The sequence below is a fragment of the Corapipo altera genome, unplaced genomic scaffold (assembly GCF_003945725.1).
Source record: "Corapipo altera isolate COAL_440 unplaced genomic scaffold, ASM394572v1 49, whole genome shotgun sequence".
Classification (NCBI taxonomy): domain Eukaryota; kingdom Metazoa; phylum Chordata; class Aves; order Passeriformes; family Pipridae; genus Corapipo; species Corapipo altera.
This window is the reverse complement of record NW_020884879.1, coordinates 1405356-1425854: the sequence shown is the minus strand read 5'-3', so window position 1 is coordinate 1425854 and position 20499 is coordinate 1405356. Positions and strand designations below refer to the sequence as shown.

At 36.0% G+C, this 20499-nt stretch overlaps 1 protein-coding gene across 4 annotated transcripts in view; it reads right to left on the bottom strand.

Annotated features, from left to right (window-relative positions):
- Window positions 1-2903: 2903 nt before the first annotated feature.
- The window catches only part of MIB1 (mindbomb E3 ubiquitin protein ligase 1), an 80664-nt gene continuing 63068 nt past the window's right edge, over window positions 2904-20499 (bottom strand). For 3 of the 4 annotated variants that reach the window (XM_027638482.1, XM_027638484.1, XM_027638485.1), the window contains 5 exons: window positions 19206-19398; window positions 17098-17176; window positions 15454-15567; window positions 14226-14326; window positions 2904-9321 (listed from right to left, as the gene is read on the bottom strand). In XM_027638482.1, the coding sequence (XP_027494283.1) occupies window positions 9181-9321; window positions 14226-14326; window positions 15454-15567; window positions 17098-17176; window positions 19206-19398 (628 nt within the window). In that variant the 3' untranslated portion in view covers window positions 2904-9180. The remainder of the gene's footprint in view (window positions 9322-14225; window positions 14327-15453; window positions 15568-17097; window positions 17177-19205; window positions 19399-20499) is intronic. The other variant, XM_027638483.1, reaches the window with a different exon arrangement.

The window sequence follows — 20499 nt, the reverse complement described above, 5'->3', positions numbered from 1 at the left end:
GAAGAAAGGAAGAACAATAGCATTGTACTTCAAAGCCCACAGACTATATGACATGCCCATTGGGAAATAAATACTGTATAACTGCTATTTATTTTATATAGCTTTCATACAGAATATCATGAGACCTTAAAAATGTAAGGTATATGCACAGAAGGGATTATGAAATCTTAGTAGAAAAGTATTACTTGGAATGTGGTTTCAGATTAACTTAATTCAAAGAGGCAGAATTTTTTCCCTTCTTCTTTATGGAGGCAGCAAGAAGCCCCAAACCAGAAGTTCCTCAGGTCAATGTAAGTGGGCAAGATGCACGTGACTAGAAGACAGTAACTTCCATTTAGAGTGACTTTCTCTGAAATGTTCCCTAAGTTGTCACCAAAAACTGAGTCCAAGATACAGCAAAAATGAAAATTTCAGAAAGCCTATGGGAAAAAAAAGACAACGCCAAAACCAAACAACCCTGAAACATTTGTTTCTGAATTTCCTCATGTGGCTGAGGACAATTGTAACTAGACCAAAAGAAGTGTCTCCACCCTTTCCTCGGGTGGTGGCCAAAACCTCTTTCTTATACTGCCAATAAAGAGAAATAAGGTATGTCAATAAATTAATGTGAAATTTTCTTATGACCAAGTTCAGGAATTCCTCCTATCAGTAACTGACATTAAGAATGGAGTCAGACACAAGGATAGGTCCCCACTGTGCTTATGCCAAAGCACTGTGCCAACCCCAGCATAAAGGAGGGACAGAATGACATTCAGAAGGGATATACCAAGAAGGAAGGGACACAGTTCTGCTATCAAAAATACAGATATAGAAAGAACTGAAATGGAGGATTTGAGTAGTGGGGACAGATGCTCTAAGGACATGAAATGCAAAACCCACAATTGACGAGAAACAGAGAATAACAACTTGCAAACACAATGTTAAGGAAGGTCCCTTGCTAACTCAGTAAGTATAAGAACCTGTGCCAACCTGAACAACACTGACCACCTCAGATTCCTATTTGTGAAACATCAGTACAAGGGTTGGAAATTTTTGTTGAAAGAAATAGCTGTCTGTCTGTTCAGCCTCTTGGTAGAAAGATAACGAGTTACTTCAAACTTCTGCCTTCAAGTAACTTGCATACTCAGGGAAGCCTTGAGAAGCTGGACATTCCTTCCACTGAGTAGACTGATAGGCTTCAAAGCATATTTAACTATAAGCTGTGTTAGTATAGGGTGGAAAATATTAATCAGCTCTAGCCATCTAGGGAGAGTGTGGTTATCATTAAGAATATGTTAGACACTCACACAAGAATTCTTTTCCCCTGCCTGCTGGATGAGCTCTCTCATACAATTTTTTCTGCTTCCACTGCATGCTTTTGAAAAAAAAGCTAGACTAAATGAATACTTTCAACTAGAGCTAAAGGCAAACACTCCACTGGAACTTTGCCCTAATCAATAGTAGCAATGTTCATGTCACATGAGAGTCAGAGGATAGAATATGGTGCTTACTGAAGTCAGCAAATAAGCTAATTATACTTAGGCTGCTTGAAGAAGGGGACAAGTGAGGTCTGGTCCACCCACTTATTAATGCAATCATCATTATCCTTATCCCTTGTTTACTTTGTGCTGAAATTGTAATACAAACTTGTCTCAAACAGAGGGTGCTACTGACCCCTTGTGGGAGAAATACTCATATATCTTAGGATGCACAAGCGTCACTGGGGAAATCAGCTCAGAATTAAGTTTGTCTCCTCCCACACATTTATTTTTAAGAAAAAAGCCACAAGTGTATTCTCCTGATTTTAGGCAATTTTGCAGAAATTCATGGTTTTTACTAGCTTCTTTAGGGCATTCAAGTAAGCGTCAACAAATCCTAACCATAATAGATACTGCACTGACTTTTAAAGTCTTGTACTGTTGAAGACTAAAATTTATACATTACCAGTAGGCACAGCTCTCAATTTTTAATGTAACTTAAACTATTTTAATCTATCACAGCATCACTTCCTAAGGACTATTTTTTAAAAAAACAAAAAACTTATTATCTCCTGGAAAGCAAGGACATACTACTCTCATTCCTGAGAAAGGAACAAAGTATTTAGATTCCTAAAGTATTTTTCAGCCAAAACCTTCTTGTAAGAATCAAGAGAAGTTGATACAATTCATTCTTAAAAGTAAAAGCTTTCCAATGCATGCTACTGTGTTGCCATGAACAGGGTTGCACAAAGCACAAGAAGATCAACAATTTTGTTTCTGACAACTGAAATTACCTTTCCATATGGTGGAAAAACAAGTCTGAAAAGGAAGGCTATTGCTTCTTATTGAAATACTATTGCTAACCTTTCTTCCCTAAATACAACAGAGTGCACCCATGAGGAACTACCCTCTGCATTTCATTAAATGTCAAATCCAAAGGAAATCTCCATGGACTTTCACTATTCCTGTCACACATGGCTGCATACGGGATATAGTTGGAATGAGTTAGAACAGGAAAGCACATTATACAGAGATTAATTACATTACACAGTACTTATATTATAATTGAATAATTATTCTTTATATTGTACAGTATGAAGCAGCTTTCTCAAAATCTAAACCCATCAATATCAAACATTGCCAAAACCAGCAGCTTCCACTGCAACCAACAGCAGGGGCTGAAACCCTACAGACCACAGAGACCAAGTCTTAATCCAGTGCCAACACTGTTCCCATCACATTCAATGAATATGTATGGAGAAGTATGTGAGTAGCTTGTAAATCCCAAAGCAAAGAACAAGTGGCTACTGAAAACATTTTAAGAATTTGCATTAATTATTTTAAAATAAAGTTTTTTCAAAAGTATCTAAAAATACTATCTCTTCATACATACCTGTCACATAAACCAAGGTTGAAGAAATCTTGAAAAATGAAAAGAAACTGAGAAAGAGAGCAACAAAGTTTTTATTCTGTCAGTTCATTTTTTCACCTGTACACTATGATAAATTAAAACACTAAGTCATTTAAGTTAGGTTGGTTTTGATGCCTTTGATTACATACACTTTTAAATGCATCCATTAAATTGAATCCTAGCAGTATAAACTATGATGCAGCATCTGTTGTCTCAGAATATGGAAGTTACTGTATCTGGCAGATGTTTAAACGATCACATTCACGTAGCCAGATCTGGAAAGGCCATTCAATTACACATAAACACAGAATCTAACATACACGTAACAGCAGCTCTAGTCAGTACTATGAACTGCATATTTACAGAAAAATTTGCACATGTCACACATAAAAATTTTAAATCACCTTTTTTGTTGTTACAACATAATCCACCCTTCACAATTCTACTGTGCTGCTTTAACAATGTTTGAGTATATGGGAGATTCAAAGGCACGTAGCACTTCTGATGTTTCTATAAACTCTTCAGAGATAAAGGAGAACCAGATTTTTTTAAAACTTTGGATTGCAAACTTTCTCAATAAAGTCTGATGCACTTTTAAATACTGTATGCCAACAAGTAACTGATTTCACAAACATTCTTTCAAGCATACAATTTTCTAATTCCACGGTGACATCTAACATCACTACAACCAAGGAGGAGGAAGACAAATGAGCCACCACTCCTTTCCCACTGCTGTGTGCACAAAAATCAGTATTAATTCGGTCCAATTACACTTTCAAGTCAAAGCTTTTGAAAAAGTCAGTATACATCTTATATAACAAGGTTTATTAACCATCAGCATTTCCTCTGAAAAACTTAGACCTTGCTAAGCAGTTTTAAAGGAAGCAATTATATAATGCTATCTGCATACAGAAATCGTTACAGGTAACCTTAAAATTCTCCAATAAACAGTCATGACAAAATCTACAATTTCCTGAAAATACAAAGTTGATTTTAACAAAAGTAAAAATGTTCCTGCGGTTCAGTAAAACCTGTTTTCTAACGTTAATAGTTTGCATTCATAAAGACACTAAGGTTGGGACAAAGAAAGTATTTCCTAAAGGCTCAAAACGAGACCAAAACAGTTTTCTAACTATGAAATGGCATGCAAACATACTGATTCGTTGTCAGTTTTTTCTCTCTCTTATAAAAGACTTACTGTATCAGAGTAAAGCAGGTATTTTACATGTTTGTTGACACAATGACCTCTCACACTAAAAAGGTCACATTCAGAACATTTTATCACGTCTTTGACACAAAAGCTGCTTCTGTAAATTTCAATGTTATGCCCTTCAGACCCCCATGACCAGTGCAACAATCAAATAGGTTTCAGAAAGCTTAACAATACCTAAATTTGATGATTTTCCTTTACAGAAAGTATATACAAGTTTATAAACCCATGGCAGGGGTATTACAATTATATTAACATCAACTCATTAACTGAAATCAAAAGATACTTGCATTCTGTAAAGACTCTATGGCTGATGCCCATTCAATAGTTCTATCAAGGCACTATACAGTCATTAAATCTCTACTATTCTCCAAGATGTGCTGAAGAATATTGTGAATGTGTTTAAGTTGTTAAAAAGCCCTGAGTCAGAACTTGCGTATTTACCACAGGGTTAGCTATAAAAATGACATACTAAAACCTCTGGAGATAACAGTTTTGCTTTGTCAACACAAAAAAGTTATGAAATGCACAAAAAGACAACAGTAAGAATTCCAGCAACTTATGCAAGAAAGCTATACAATGTACATTGTGGCAAATCACACACTGGTATTGTACGTAATTTATACAGTCAGTAAAAAACCTTGAAAATGTATTCAGACATCAAAACAAAGCAAAACAAAACTGATGCATTCCCCATCCCTTCCTGAAGACAAAGAACAGCTAGAGAAGAATTCAGCACTGACAGAAAGGAGGTAGCACTGCTAAAGGTTAGGTTGTAAGTGTTGTTGGGGATTTTTAAGTGAAAAGTTGACCCATGCAGCACAAAGAACAGGATAGGCTCTTCGGTTCATCAGCTGCTACTGGAAGAATAAAATAAATTTCTGGTACATTTAGTTTTGTAGAGGAAGCTCAGATCACTAGCTTAAAGCAGCTTCTTCAAACAATTTAGTGTTTACACAAACTGCACTTAATACTGCTAAAGATAATTACACATACATAAACCTTAATCTCTAGAAAATATCTACACAATAAGTACTTAGATTATTTTTGAAAGACCATTTCACGTCTTTAAAAGAGGTTAAAATACCAATTGTAAGACTATGCTAACAAGGCACAAGTACTTGTGCAAATCTGCTATATCCACACCCAGTCCAAGTTAAGAACACCACCTTCTAATGGAACTTAGACATTTACAAAGTAACTTGTTTACTATTTTGCCAGTGTAGTTTTCAGTATCCACTTCAGGAAAAAGGGATTGTAGTAACAGCCAAAATTTTGAGAAGTGCTGTATGAGCTTGGGGTGTAGTAAGTGATAAGAATGTTTGGGAGGAAAAAAAAGTCAAAACATAGTTATATAAAAGTTAACAAGCTACAAGTATTTAGAGTATTCTGTTAGACTCTTAGGCTGTCTTTATAATTTAAATCACTGTGTACTGATGTCACAGTATTTATGTATTTTACTAAAAGGAAAAGAAAGTATTTTACTTAAACATCTCAGACTACCTCACATCTGAACAATACATATTATTAGGTGCCTTCTTGTTTCAAGAAACAAATCAAGATACTTCATTCCATTTAATTTCAAAATTGCTATTAAATACTGGGGGATAATCATAATAAACAAACCCTGCATCTCTCACATTTTATGATTTTACAGTATAATAAACATCTTACTGATTTTTCTCATTATCACTTTGCTCAGGTGAGATTTACATGTTAATCTTTTGCTGAAGACAGAGGCACAGTGATATATCCTCAACTCTCCTACTTGTTATAACACCCTTTGGCTTCCAACTGAACTTCTGTTTTTCATCCTTCTACTATGTGTTACCCACTTTTAGTCTATGCACATCGCACAGATGATACCAAACTAAAAAGAGTGAACAAACTCACTAGGTTCCTCAACAACACCAGCTCACCTTCTATATCACAATCCAATGTGTGAATATAAATACCTATTTCAAGAAATGATACTAGATTTGCAAACATTTTTCCTCATTAGGTTTTTGAAAGGCAAACACTGTGTAGCCTTCCCAAGACAAGATACAGCTCTTCCACCTGTCAATAGGAGGTTATACTAATAGTTCGACTATTAGTTGAACTATTATATAACTGTTGGTTAACTTACCTAGTTTTCCTAATTCAGTTGTTTCTTGTAGCACCATAACAGCATCAAGTTGACATACTTCAATTTCAACTGGCACACAACATTGCCAAATGAGTCCAATCACAAACTCCTATGCAGTCACATACATCTGCTGTAATTCCAGTACAGAAGACTAAGTCTGCTCCTCAAGCAATACCTTCATTGTCTCTGTTTCCATAGGACTGTGATGGCATTCAGGTACTGAGAGTGTTTCAACAGTTTCTCTGCTGAAAAATACAAGCCTAACAGAGAACTCATCTATCTATGTTATGGTATGTGCCTTCTGCAGTCAACTAATATTTAACATTCAAATCCAGTTTTCTACCCAGGATGCTTTAGATTCGTTCTTACTCAGCTGAATTTTTAAATTCATCATAAGTTGGAATACTTTCAAGTAATTCTGGCTTGTTCCACTAAAAAAGAATTAAGAAAATGCCAATTGCTATACTGAAGTTTCAGTTGCACTATCAAGAAGAAATCCACCCTGCCTTTGTGCTACAACAGTTTATAGAGGTCTCCATGAAGAATAAAGAAGACACAATTTTCAAAATATGTCTACCAGAGACAGAGGAAACCAAGATACAGATCTGATGCACTACAGGCTAAAATTCAGAATCAACTGTCAAATGGCATATCCTATTATAGAAGTATTTCCAGGGGAAGCCTGACAGGAAACTGAAGCCTACTATAGAAAGTTCAGCTGTCAAACGTGCTACCAAAAAACCAAAATCAAACCAAAAGAAAACCCCAAATCAAACCAAAAGAAAACTGCCCTCCCCCCCCCCCCCCCAAAAAAAAAAAACCCACCACCCCCCAAAAAACCAAAACCACCCTCAAACTTAGTGACATGCACATTGGTCAAATGAAAATTGCCATGAAAACTCAGGTCTACTCAAGAGTTCAAGTGGAGATAGCAAAATGCTGAACTGAAAAAAAAAGCCTTATATCAGAAACTTTCCAAAGCTCCTTGAGATTCTGGTACTTTAGAATGGGAACCCAAGAAGCAAAAATTTCATTTTGCCAAGGCTATTTCATTTTGCCAAGAATACAGATACACAGATTATCTGAGAACAGATGACTACTAATGCACAAAATAAACCAGACTACTATAATGACTCCAGATTGTGATTCTGTCCAATGAAAAAACACTGAAAAGAATGAGTAACATTTGCAATGCTGGAGCAGGATTAAAGATGGCTATAGAAAGGCTGTGTATTACATCACTTTGCAATGTTAAAAGCTACTCTACATACATTTTTCCAATATATCACTGTAGTTGATTCCTGGAAACTCTATTCAGTGTTTAAATCTTATTGCTTAAAGGTTTGTCTGTCTTTATAGTTTATTAGTACCATTCTTCTGAGACTTTTGCCAACGTTTGCACAATTCAGGCATATCAACATAAGCTTCAAAAGAAAGATTCATTTATCTGAAGAGACCACAATTTTATGCCTTTATCCTTACTTGGATCTTTCCCTGAACTATCTTTTTGTCCACATTTTTGACATATGCAATGAGAATTAAGTGATTAGTTAATCTTAGCTGCAAGTAAGGCACCTAAATGACTTCAGCATGGATTTCTTTACTGTCCTGCAAGAGCACATCCAAATGAAGTCTGCACAACAGCAAAGGGCTACGTGAACTTTGCACTCACAAAACTGTTGAATCACTTAGGAGTAGGTACACATTCCTTTCAGCTACAAGAGATCCTCAAATCAGCATATTTTCTACCATCACGAATGATGAAAGGATGTAGTTGTTAGTCTACAGTTCCTGACATTAGAATTTTTGGGGTCAGGAACAGCTCTTTGTCACATCAGTGGCAGCAAACTCCTTTAGCCAAATTCAGCTCACCTAAGCAAGGTTCACAAAATTCACTGTTCTGTCAGCAATATCTTCATTTGCAGTATTACCCAGTAATGCTCACAGATAAGTTCTGCTGTTAACACCCAACTCAGATGAATAAGCAGTATTAAATCTTCTCTTTTGCTCTTGACTCTGTTTGCCTGGAGATGATAAAACCCACATAAAAAGAGAGAAAATGTTGCAAAAACTCTAATTTTTCCTTATTTATATACCCACAATTTTTAAAAGGCTCCACATGTATACGTTCCTCTACAACTGATCAAATTCACTCAACTGAAATGGATAACTACCCACTGCTCAAACATTTTCCTTTCCAGTCAGGTTAAAAGAAATTCTGTACAAAGTCATGTGACTAGCAGAATTACAATGTTCACTATTTAAGTTAGCTAGCTTGAACCTGTTAGACTAAAGTGCAGTTTTGGGAACGTAATGTTTCTAAAACAGATTTTTCTTTTTACTGTTTCCTTCCCAGGCCATCCTCAGCAACAAAAGGCATGATAAAGTTAGAATTACCTTATTGTATTCTGAGGCCTCATCTTATGGCAATGGTATATTTATTACTAGTGTGTATATAATTTGTATTGATTTTTCATGACTGTATATTTCAAGATGGAAATTAATGTGAACCAGAACTATCACACGAAATGTGTCAACATTCTCCAGAAAAGCATAAAGCAAAAGAAATCCTAAATATTTATGTTTGGTAGTAACTGACAATATAAAAAAAAAAATCCCTTACATCACCTGACATCTGATACGTATATGGTACACATGAACAAAACCAAAACAAGAATGTCCCTTTAAACTTTAAGGGGAAGAAGACAAAAAGAAAATGAAAAAAATGACTGCTTTAAATTAGCTTCAGGCTTAGATGTTTTAGAAGAGTAAAGGTAAAAGCTGACTGTTCAAATACTGTTCTTTTATTTGGTGTGTTCACAGTCTTTAAACAATTACCATGTAATGAACCTGTGCTACAGTATTAGAAATGTTTTCACTAGAACCCTTTACTGCCTTTTAAACTTACAGAGATTTAAACCATCAAAATGACCTTAATATTTCACAACCTAATAAAAGACACTGGTTCTACTATCTAATACAAAAGAATCCTTCGCTCAATTGCCTTGCGGCATATAGGGCATTCACTCATTCGGTCTCCACAAAGTTGACACGTTCCATGGCCACAGAGAAAGATCATATTCTTCAGGCGGTCCAAACAGACAGGACACATAGTCTGTAAAAGATTTTGACAGATTACACAGTCAATGGCAGCACTTATACAGTATTGAAAATTTCAACAATTTATATGTTGCATAGAACAACAAATACATCATCTTAAGCATAAAAGATAATTGCCATAGCATAACCCAGCCACTAACCTAAATTAGTTTGGGCTTTTTTTAATCCCATTTTTACTTGATATTGATTCAAAATATGTGGGTTTTTCCTACACAAACAACTATGCAGCTTTTTTCCAAATATGATCCCTTTAAGTAAGATAATCCAGTAGAAGATTGACATCAAATTTTCAATATCATTGTCTTAATCTTGCAAACTTGAGTATTCTTCAGAAACAGTCTCCTGTATGTCAAGTAATCTTCCAGGGAGCAAACACCACAAACAGTTTTAGATATGCAATGCTTGGGTAATGATTTACAAATTTCTTCTCAGGTTATTTGGCCATTCATATACTTACCTTAAAACATCAAGCACTGAACACACGCAGAAGCAATAAAAATGCTGCATAATCAATAATATATGTAAATATTCAATACTTTGTTTGTGGAAATTATCTAGATTTTCAAACAAAAGAACGCCTCAAGTTCCAAATGAAGAACAGTTTAATAAATATCTGACCTTCAGTCATAACAGTAGCACAGCAAACTTTTAAAATCAATTTTAATTGCTGAACATTAAAGTGACAGCCAATGCCCAAAATCTCTAAAAGTTCTTCAACAGCAAAATTAATTTTGTACCAAGCTACTAAGGAACAGTGTCCTTCACCTTTTGTCATATGCAGAAATTTTGGTAAGGCATGTTCCTTCACCATAAACATATTGCAGCCACATTAGGATTTCATTTATAACAGTTGATCAAAGGTTAGTAAATGAATAGATGTTACAACAGATGATAGTTGTTAAGACCATTCTATAGTCCACCAAGTCAAATCTCAGATCTGAGACACACTATACATATCTAACAAATATAAATGTTGATCTTGGACATAATATGAAATACTGAGAGGGTTCATATTTCAAATACAAATTCATTTTATCACCATCTTGCACCTGTGACTTGTTTACATACTCATCATTGGGTGTTTACTTCAATTTGTTCATCTAAAGAGAGAAATCCATAGTAGGAACCCTATTCAGTATAACCTTTAAAGTACAGTTTCTGTGGAATTAAGAGGAATTCACAGATTCAGGTAGGTTGGAAAAGACCTCCGAGATCATAAAGTTCAACCTAAGACCTATCACTATCTTGTCAACTAAACCATGGCACTAAGTGCCACTTCCAGCCTTTATTACTTCCTAGGGTAGATAGATTAGTCGAAGACCAAAAAAAACCCAAATCGCCATCATTCTGCTTATACAAAGTTTAAATTGGTATGGAGTCTGGCCAAATGCCTATTTTAATCTTCAGGATACCAGTATAATGGAGTAGCAGGAGTATAAAACCTTATGCCAATTTATGTTAAAAAAATCCTGAAGGGGGGTGTTCTCCAGCTTTGCCAGATTTCCATAGTACTATAACAAAACACTCTTAAACAAAAAATTTGCCCAATACTGAGCATCTGTCAATCAGTCATTTTTCCTTTCACACTAAGTCACCAGCTTCACATCCCAAGAGGACAATTAAGAGTATTCTTCCTTCAGTAACTCACAGACTTCAAGTATCAGCTATTTCCAAGGCAATGCACACAGAGCTGTTCTGTGACAAGTGTCTATAACCTGACAGCATTGGCATGATGTCCTTTGACAAAGGACTGACAAAGCAAACACTAATCTTACCTTTTTGGGAAAAAACCCAACAACTTGTAGCCTTTATTCTTTGTTTTAGCTAATTGCCTTTGTGTCTAAATATAATGTCAGAATTACTAAAGTTAAAAGGGTCTGTTTCTCTCCAAATGACACAACATCATTTAAAAATGAAAACACTGATCAAGGGACTCAGAAATATTAAAAATTAAAATCTGTTTAAACACTATAACTTTTAACTGTTTCAATCAGTGAAGCACAGAAATCCTAACATGTTCATCTTACAGATATTTTCTGCAATTGCATGCAGTATTAGCAAATTGCCCAATTTCTACTGCTTAGTATGAAAGCAGAGAATATAAAATACATTAGCTGTTTAATTTTTCAACATGATACTAACTTAAATGTTAAGTTACTTTTACACAGTAGGAGAACACAGCTGCCAGGACAATGAATCTTCCTGTTTGCTACACAGGGTTTTCTCGATTAGCTCAGCAGTTTCCCAGTGAGACAGAAGCCCAGATAACTGAGCTTTCCAGCTTCCAAGGAGAATTTCTTACTTAACTAGGAGTTTGTAAGTACTTCTACAGAATAAGCACTGTCTGTTTCTGTTGTACTACTAGTTTGTTAGAACAGCCTCTGCATGAAAGATTTGACTACTATCTTTTGAAGAAAAAGAAATAAAAAAGGACTATAAACAAGGCATTATGCCTGTTCTCTATGAGAACTACTTCTTTGGGTAAGGACTCTGAAAAAGTGCTCATAGCCACCTTAATTGGCTTTGCAATTAAAAAAAAAATTTTACCACTAACAAGGTGTTTTAAACTGTTTGAAGTATCAATTCCTCCTCACTAAAAACAGTTTTTCCAACAATATACAGGTGCACAGTGACAAAATAAATTTATTTTTAAGGAGGAAGAAAGTGATGTAAGTATGGTGAAGGAACATACATAAGATATTAGACAGATGATGATGATCATGTATGAAATGGAATGAAGGTATTGCAATTACAGTCAAAAGGGTTCACATTCAGGGAATCCCTGAAGAATGGTGTGGTCATCAGATGTGGGAGATTCTGTTGACATCAGCATCACTTCTGCTTGCCACCAGAAATGGTTTTAAAAGCTTGCTGCACTAACATATTAGATTATCATTGAAGGTATGAGTTGAAACAAAGGATTATACCTGCTGAAAGAGAACAAATTAATTTTAAGTAGAAAAATATCAATTTAACACTGAATTGTTACAGCATAAATCAAAAGAATACACAGTTATAGTGGACTGCTGTGCATCACTTTAAACACAAATTTAAAAAATGACATGATGAATTTTTATCAAATCCAACTTGCTACTGACAAGTATGATATTCAACTTGCCTGATCACAAGACTAAGCAGAAAAGACACTAAGGAAAATATGGTAGAGTCTCAAGCCAAGATGCACACAAGAATGACCAGAACCACCTCGTTCTAGTCAGAGGCATTGAACAATTCTGGCTTCTGGTTAGCAAATCTCAAAGGTAAGACAAAATTGTATAGAATAAAAGAGCACCTAAGGAAAACTGAAAAAAACCCTGAGATCACATCTAATCAAGAAGAAAAACTGTAATAGAGTTTTCTTTTCATGTGCCTAAGAGTATTAGCATACCCAAAGAGAAATCTTTTATAAACTCCTAAAATTAACCAGAAAAATATACATCTTAAGAAAATAGATGACTTGCATTTATGCATTCATCTGCATCTTTCACACATATCCTTTCAAACGCCAAAGAAGTAACCATATTCTTTCCATTCAATGCTAAAAAGCAAAGCAGAAGCTAAACAGCAGATTTAAGATGTCAGAGATATCTAGACATACCAGGTGTTACTGTTAAGACAGACGTGCATTTTTCAAATGACAATTTTCCATCTGCATGTTCTTTTACAGACAAAAGCTACAGAGGAATCTCTTTTGAATTTCTATTACTGGGGTGCTGGCCCAGTCACCATACGACAGGAACAGCTCTTCACAGACATTCCACCGAGCACATCAGCTTCCATATTTAAGGCATTTAGAGACACGGGCTGTAAAACTGGCAATCTGAACACTATAGCCTTAGCTTTCACATGCACGAACAGCTGAAAGCCACAACTACCAGGATGAGATGTGATGCTGCCATCACTGAAGTATTACTGACTGCTGTAAGCCTTACAAGAGGAAAAAGCAAGTTAGAACACCCTGTCTCCTGTATCCATGAAAAGTCTCTTCCAATTTTGTTATACATAGGGAAGCCAAAATCACATTATTAGGGTTCTAAGAGAGTAAGTTCATACAATAATCAGATACTCCAGGTCCTTTACTACTGAAAAATCTAAAAATCAAGTTTTTCTACAGCTGGAAAAGCAATGAAACAATTCAGTAATTTAACACAACAAAGTTCTGCATGTAGACAACTACTTTAAGCATTTCAAATGGAACTAGACTTAGAGACGTAATGCATTTAAATAGGTCACTGAAAAATTAATTTTTCCATTAGGTTTCTGAATTGCATGTAACTTAACCAATGAATAATCAATACAATCTGTAGTTAATCTGTATAAATTTCCTCCTGCAAACACTATACGTAATTACAGATGACAAATCATAACATTTAAATTACAAATATTCAAGTTTTTTGCATAGTACTTTCAAAGTTTTAGCTTTGCAATTACACAATCTTTTGAAGAATATGTGAACCATACCCCTCATATGGCAGGTAACTGCCAGTTGTTGTTCAAAGACAGCTAATGAACAAACAAGTAAAGATGTAGGTAGATACAGAACAGTGAAGAACATCTACTTTTACCACCATTCTGTGAAAACAGCTTCTGCTGTACCTACACACTCAGGTCACTAAACAGACAGAGAATACACTGACTGGACAGAGCACCCTTTTTTAGTCACGCCAACACAGATGCTCTTAAACAGACTGATTATCAAACCTGGTCACTTGATTTTTTTGTTTTTAACCCTGTACATAGAGAACATACAAGCCACATCACACAAAAAAATATTGGTCATTTAACTAAAATTTAAGAGCTGATGCACTTTAACACGTCATCTTGCTTTAAATAACAGAGGATGCATTGGTTTTTCCAATTAGTTTAGTGGTCCATAAAATTTTTATTCAGCGCTTTTACCTGTTCCTTAATGTCTTGTAACTGTTGCTGCAGCTTCTGTACATCTGCATTGACATTAGTATTGTCTTTGTCTTTCTGCAAAACTGGAATGTTTCCACTTGCTATAATGTAAAGAAAATAAAGATACATGATTATGCAGCAATCCAATGAAACAGGAATAATTATTTCCAGTGTCATAACTAAAATTTTTTAATTATCTGAAATAATGTTAGTCAAACATCTTTGGTAATCTAATTGAATTCACTACATCATCACTGCAGCTCGATTAATAAAGAATTTCTTTGAATTTAGTGGCAACACTTCTTTGACAAATATTTCCACAATAATGATTCTTGCAGTCCCTTAATGGTCTCGGAGTTCTTATTTGCTAGTAGCTCCTGAAGTAAAATTTTTGGGGTACATGTTTAAAAAAAAAAAAGCCAAATCCTTTAGCAATGAAAAGACTTATCTACACCGATGATTTGCTTTGGTGTTGAAAACTGCACAAGTGTCTTGGAAGTAGTTTGTTCAGACTTTGAACAAGCTCTGATTAATATTCTTATACCTGATTGACCTAGGAAGTAATGTTACTATAAGAAGCAGAAAAACTGTAAAGTATTTTAACTTCCCAGTGGATTGAAAACACGATTTTACTGATTATTCTTACATTTATCTATTTTGGAACATTATGACCAGAACGAAGTAATATTCCAATTCCCATAAACTCAACCGAAATACTGCATACCACAGAGTAAATGCACATACACAGACTGAGTAAATGCACATAATCCACAGAAATTATTCGAAGAAGTCACAAGAAGTTTAAAAACTAGCCAAAGCAGGAGATGCAAAACTGTACATTCTGTCAGGAAAGTTGCTTGTACCTAGACGCAAAATATTTAACGTGCCTTCAGAGTTCCAGAAGTAAAAAAACCCAAACATTTATTTGCTCATTTGCACAATTACAGACAATTCTCAGCTTTTGCTTCATTAGACATTACCAAGTAAGGTCACACACTCTCGGCCTTACTCTGAACACTGAAAGCAATGCTCCAATGACCAGTGTTATTATCACGTCTGCTGCTGCCACTGGAGACAGTAGTGCAAACAGCAAATGGATACCTAGGTTAACATTGTTTTTACTGAACTTTTCTTTAGAAAGGAGAGAAAGTATTTAGGTCATTTAGAAGAATGAGAACAAGAAGTTGGTGGAGGAATATGAAAGAGTATGGGCTTTGGAGTCACTCACAAATATCATCAGTGGTATCTTCTGTACCTTTCCCTCCGCAGCACATTATGAAAGGCACTCTTCGCTCAACCACTGCCCGACACTGTACACACTTCTTCATCAAGCTTGCACAGTCTGGTAGGAGAGAGAAATAAATCAACTCTGAATCCTGCTACTTAATGTTTCTTCTTTTCTGTATGTGAGCTTGTCTAATCACAGTAACTGTACAGCAATGACTGAACAGATGCTTACAAGAGAAACAACTACTTTCTGCACAAACTTTCTGCAAATCACACATATAAACAACATCCTGTTTGGGATTCAAAGTAAATCTATTCCCTTTATCTCCTTTTAAAGTATTTCAAGTGACCAGGTTCCTCTTTCTCCAAATGGATGTCTATTCCACTAGAACTGCAGAAGTTAAAAAGTAAAATTACACACATTTGAGATCAAAATTTCCAAGAATGTCTCACTACCCACTTTTTCCTTTAGAAAGAATCTCACTAACTCTCCTAATGGTCCGGGGGCAAATAAGTGCTGCTCCTTTACCCTTAAGAATAAACCTACATCTTTTGATATAATCCTAGAAAGGAGGCTGTAATTCTTCTACAAAAGGCAAATTATTATGTCTCATAAATGCCAAAAGGTTACTTGAATTAATAGAATGGGTCGTATAAACTACACAAATTTGGAGACTCTCCATTATCCTGTTTGAACAAGATGTCCAGAAAAAAATCAGGAAAGAAATCATCTGCATTTGTTAAACCTTTTGCTGTCCCTGTTACAGCTTAGACTCGGTAATGTGCATTGCACTGCTGAAATCCTTCACCACAGCAATCAATCTTTTTGTTGTCCTCTTTCCTGGGAAACAAATCAAAACCACTTTTCTCATCATCTTTCAACTGCAGACAGTGAAAGAGGCCAGATCAGGATAACTATAGTCAATGACGTCAGCTGCCTCAGCCAGAAGAGAGGAAGAAATCAGCCTTCTTTAGCAAGACCAAGCAAGCAGTTACTCATGGGAATGATTACCCTCCCTCTCATGTAGGTCCTCATCAATATGGACTGCTCTTCTCCAGGCAAATCACTCTTCAACAAAGCCCTGAAATGCCTGGAGACAAGGTGATGGCTGCATTCTCATCCACATATTCTCAAACCCAGAAAATTTCTGGCAATCTCCTAGGTGGTTTTTTTCCTACACAGGATAAATTAAAGTGAAACACAACTGGCCCTTTTTGCAAAGATATATGATGTGTCTTTTAGAGAAAAATACAGCCCTTGTGCAAATCTGTAGATTAGTAGTGAAGCATAAATATTTATTTAAAGCATTCTTTTAAAACACCATTTGCACATCTGAATGCCCAAAAAAGCCGCGAAAAAGCAACAAAATTAATTCTAATAACTTCAGAAGTTATAATGATATACAGTAGGTTTTTGTAATAAATAACTCAGATGGAAGAGCACTTGTTTCCTCAATTTTTGAAAATCTCCGCTTTGTCCTCCAATTATTACCAGCATGCCAAATAATGTCAAAATTCTAACCATCACACCAGGCTATCAAGGAAATTGGACATGACATCAGATTACTGATGACCTTTTAGCAATCCAATTAAAAGTATTCTGTTTCACGATTACTTCAAAAAGGGCTTCTGTCAAGTTACTTACTCTCACAGGCACACATATGACCACAAGGCTGGAAAAGCACCGCTGCCTTTTTGTCTGAACATACTACACATTCTTCGATCTGTAAAGAACAACAAACACATACGAGAAAAGTTTATCTCCTGCTCTCTACATTAATTTGCAAGGCACGTGGACTTCAAGAAGCTTTATCTAGTGGGTTTTTTTTAAACAATTCAGTACCTCAGAACCTAACTTTAATGAGTTTGTGTGATAACTTCTAAGAAGATATATTTTCTAGCAATTTTTACACATTCAGTACGCTGATAGGTACAGAGAAGCAGTTAGGACAGTATATACACTTCTTTATTTTTTCTTGTTCTTTGTTCCATCATATATACTTAAATTGGGGTTATTCAGACTGGAGAAGAGAGGTCTCTGGGGAGACATTACTGTAGCCTTTCTGTATTTAAAGTGGGCTTATAAGCAAGATGGGTACAAACTTTTTAGCAGAGTCTGTTGCAGAAGGACAACAGGTAATGGTTTTAAACTAAGAGAGAGTTGATTTGGACTAGAGAGAAGAAAGAAATATTTTATAATGAGATTGCCCAGAGAAGTGGTAGATGCCCTGTCCCTAGAAACATTCAAGATCAGGTTGGATGGGGCTCTGAGCAACCTGATTTAGTTGAAGATGTCTCTGCTCATTACAGGGTGTTAGATATTAGATGACTAACTTGAAAGGTCCTTCCCAAACCAAACCATTCTACGATCCTATGAAATTCACTTATAAGCTACTGGTATATTCTGGATTAGGGTTTCTCCAGTCCTTTATTGTGAGTACCTGCATATACCATACAACCACAGAATGGCCTGGGTTGAAAGGGACCTTAAAGATCATCCCATTTCAACCCATCTACCATGGGTAGGGACACCTTTCATTAGAGCAGGGCCCCATCCAACCTGGCCTTGAACACTTCTAGGGATGGAGCATATAGAGTTTGACCACAGACATCACATACCACTCCATTCATACTAGCCTAGATCACTTCTTCCAGTTCATAGAACTGTTGGCCTGAGTCATTAATTTCTTAGCCTTTTTTACAGATATTACTGTAAGTTTTTATATAGAAGAGAAGTATTAACCAGATATTCCACACTCTCAACCTAATTTTGCAAAAGAAATTAAGGGAAGGTTATCCACAAAGGTTAGCCTTCACCTGGGAAAGCTGATTTCCATAGATTAGCTTCTTTAGATGGATGACTAGAGGTAGAAGCCTTACTTTGCTGCTCCAAATCCCCCAGTGACAGAACCCTTTCACTAATTATAAAGGAAGTCTAGAGAAAAAAGAGCTCCCGCTATGTTAACATTTGGATTTTGGAAATAAGCAGTGCAGAATAGTGAATGGTATAAGAAATAAGAATAGGAGAGTGAATAGTAAAAACAATACAAATTTATATTTACAACTCTTATATTTACTCTGAAGTAGAGAAAAAAACCCCCAACATAGCGCAGAAGCAGACTAGTCAAATGTTTGGAAAAAATTTTAAAAATAGAGTTAGGTTTTCATAAAAGCTACTGAGACTTATTCCTAGTCTTCAAAATAGGGCACAACTGGTTGATACTCTGAAGAAAAAAGACAGCATAATGAAACTTGTGATTCCTAAGAACGAAAAGGTGAAAGCTGAAAGTAATTATTAACTTCAAAAACAAGCACATATTAATTAACTCAGTTTACAGGCAAATGATCTTTTAAGCAGCCCTAAGGAATAAAAGAACTTAGAAGAATTGAGTATTACTGAGGGAAATTATACTTCAGAAAAAGCAGCGATTTATCTTAACGTGAAGAAAAAAAATACCATGGAGGAGGGACATAATCTATTTCAATAAAGTATCCTCAGGTGACTGTATTAGGAACTCTGAAGACCTGAACAATAAAAACATTGCAAGGCAGGGAGAGGTACAGGGAAACACAAAATAGCAATGTACAATGTTGGGACAAGTTATCACTACAATGCAAAATTAATTCCATCCAGTGAGACAAGTGTAAGGCAAACTACCACATAAAATAAATTATGTATTTCCTGGACCACTCTATTTTTGTTTCTTTTCCATTAAAAAAGAGAAAAAAACAATGAATTTGGGAGGTTTTTACCTTTGTCCTAGACTGAACTTGTTCTTTACAGATGAGGCATTTTTTCACCCGTGGTGAGCACAGAGAACAAGTGGCAATGTGTCCACATGGGCCAAACAGTGTATCTCTCTTCATGTCTGAACACACCATACATTCTTCTAAGGTTTCAGAATCATTGTTGATCATAGACGGACTCCGGGAACCAACCTGACCACTACAAAGAAACCTTGCAGTCAAACTTTTAAGAACTAAAAAAAAAAATTAATCTTAATTTAAAATGCACATCAATTGGTTGTTTATATACTCCAACGCATTCAGGCATCACTGTATCATCATAAAGCAATCTGAATTGCCTTTTCCCAAATGAACAGCTGCCACCAGAGTGCAAGGTCACACGCTCAGATAAGACATCGTAGAGAAACTGGACACAGAACAGCATGTTGTGAGCGTGTACATAAAAAGCTGTAAAACACCCTTCCCTCTCATCCTAAGAGTTTACTGATAGAGACATGCCCTGTAGATTCAGAACCGCACAGTTGAACACCTTCACCCTGAACACGTTTCAATGCCCAGCAAGTGACAGAGCCCAGGCTCGGTCAGCGAGTTCAGGTCAGAGCGCTGTGCTGCTGCTCCCCCAGCAGAGGGCCTCGCTCCCACAGCCCTCACCAGCCCGTAAAGGCTGGCGGAGAGGGAACAGTCAAGGGATGAGGCCGAGATAGATGGACACAGACAGAAGGGTTCTGAAAGAATATAAGCACCTTACTCCTTACCAGGACAACATCAGTAAAAACAGCCTCTCTTCGTGACATTTTGGAAGTACCGTTTTGATTTCCATAGAGGAATTAAGGATGAAAATTGTTTAAGAAATCACGGGGGAACACAACCAGGACAAGTTGAATCATCTCATACTGCATACACTTGGTAACATGACATTTCACTGAAATTATAATTCCTAAAGACATCAGACCCACTCCCTTATACTCTTTTTACAGAATCATACAATTGTTCATGTTGACAGGTACTCAGTAGGCCACCTGCTCAAAGCATCTTCAACACTAAATTTATACCAGGCTATACTGGGCTTCACCCATTTCAGCCTTTAAAACTCATATGAGATTTGTGTGGAGATTTGACAACTTCCTAGGCCAACCTGTTACAATGCCTAATTATTCTTCCAGTGAGTTCCCCCCACCCTGCTATTTCTGAAGCTCTACAAACCACCACCTGCAGATTGTCACCTTCCCATTCTCTTCCCTTCCATATTAACATGCATGAAAGTCCTGTAAGACTTGGGTAAATTTCAACTAATGTATTT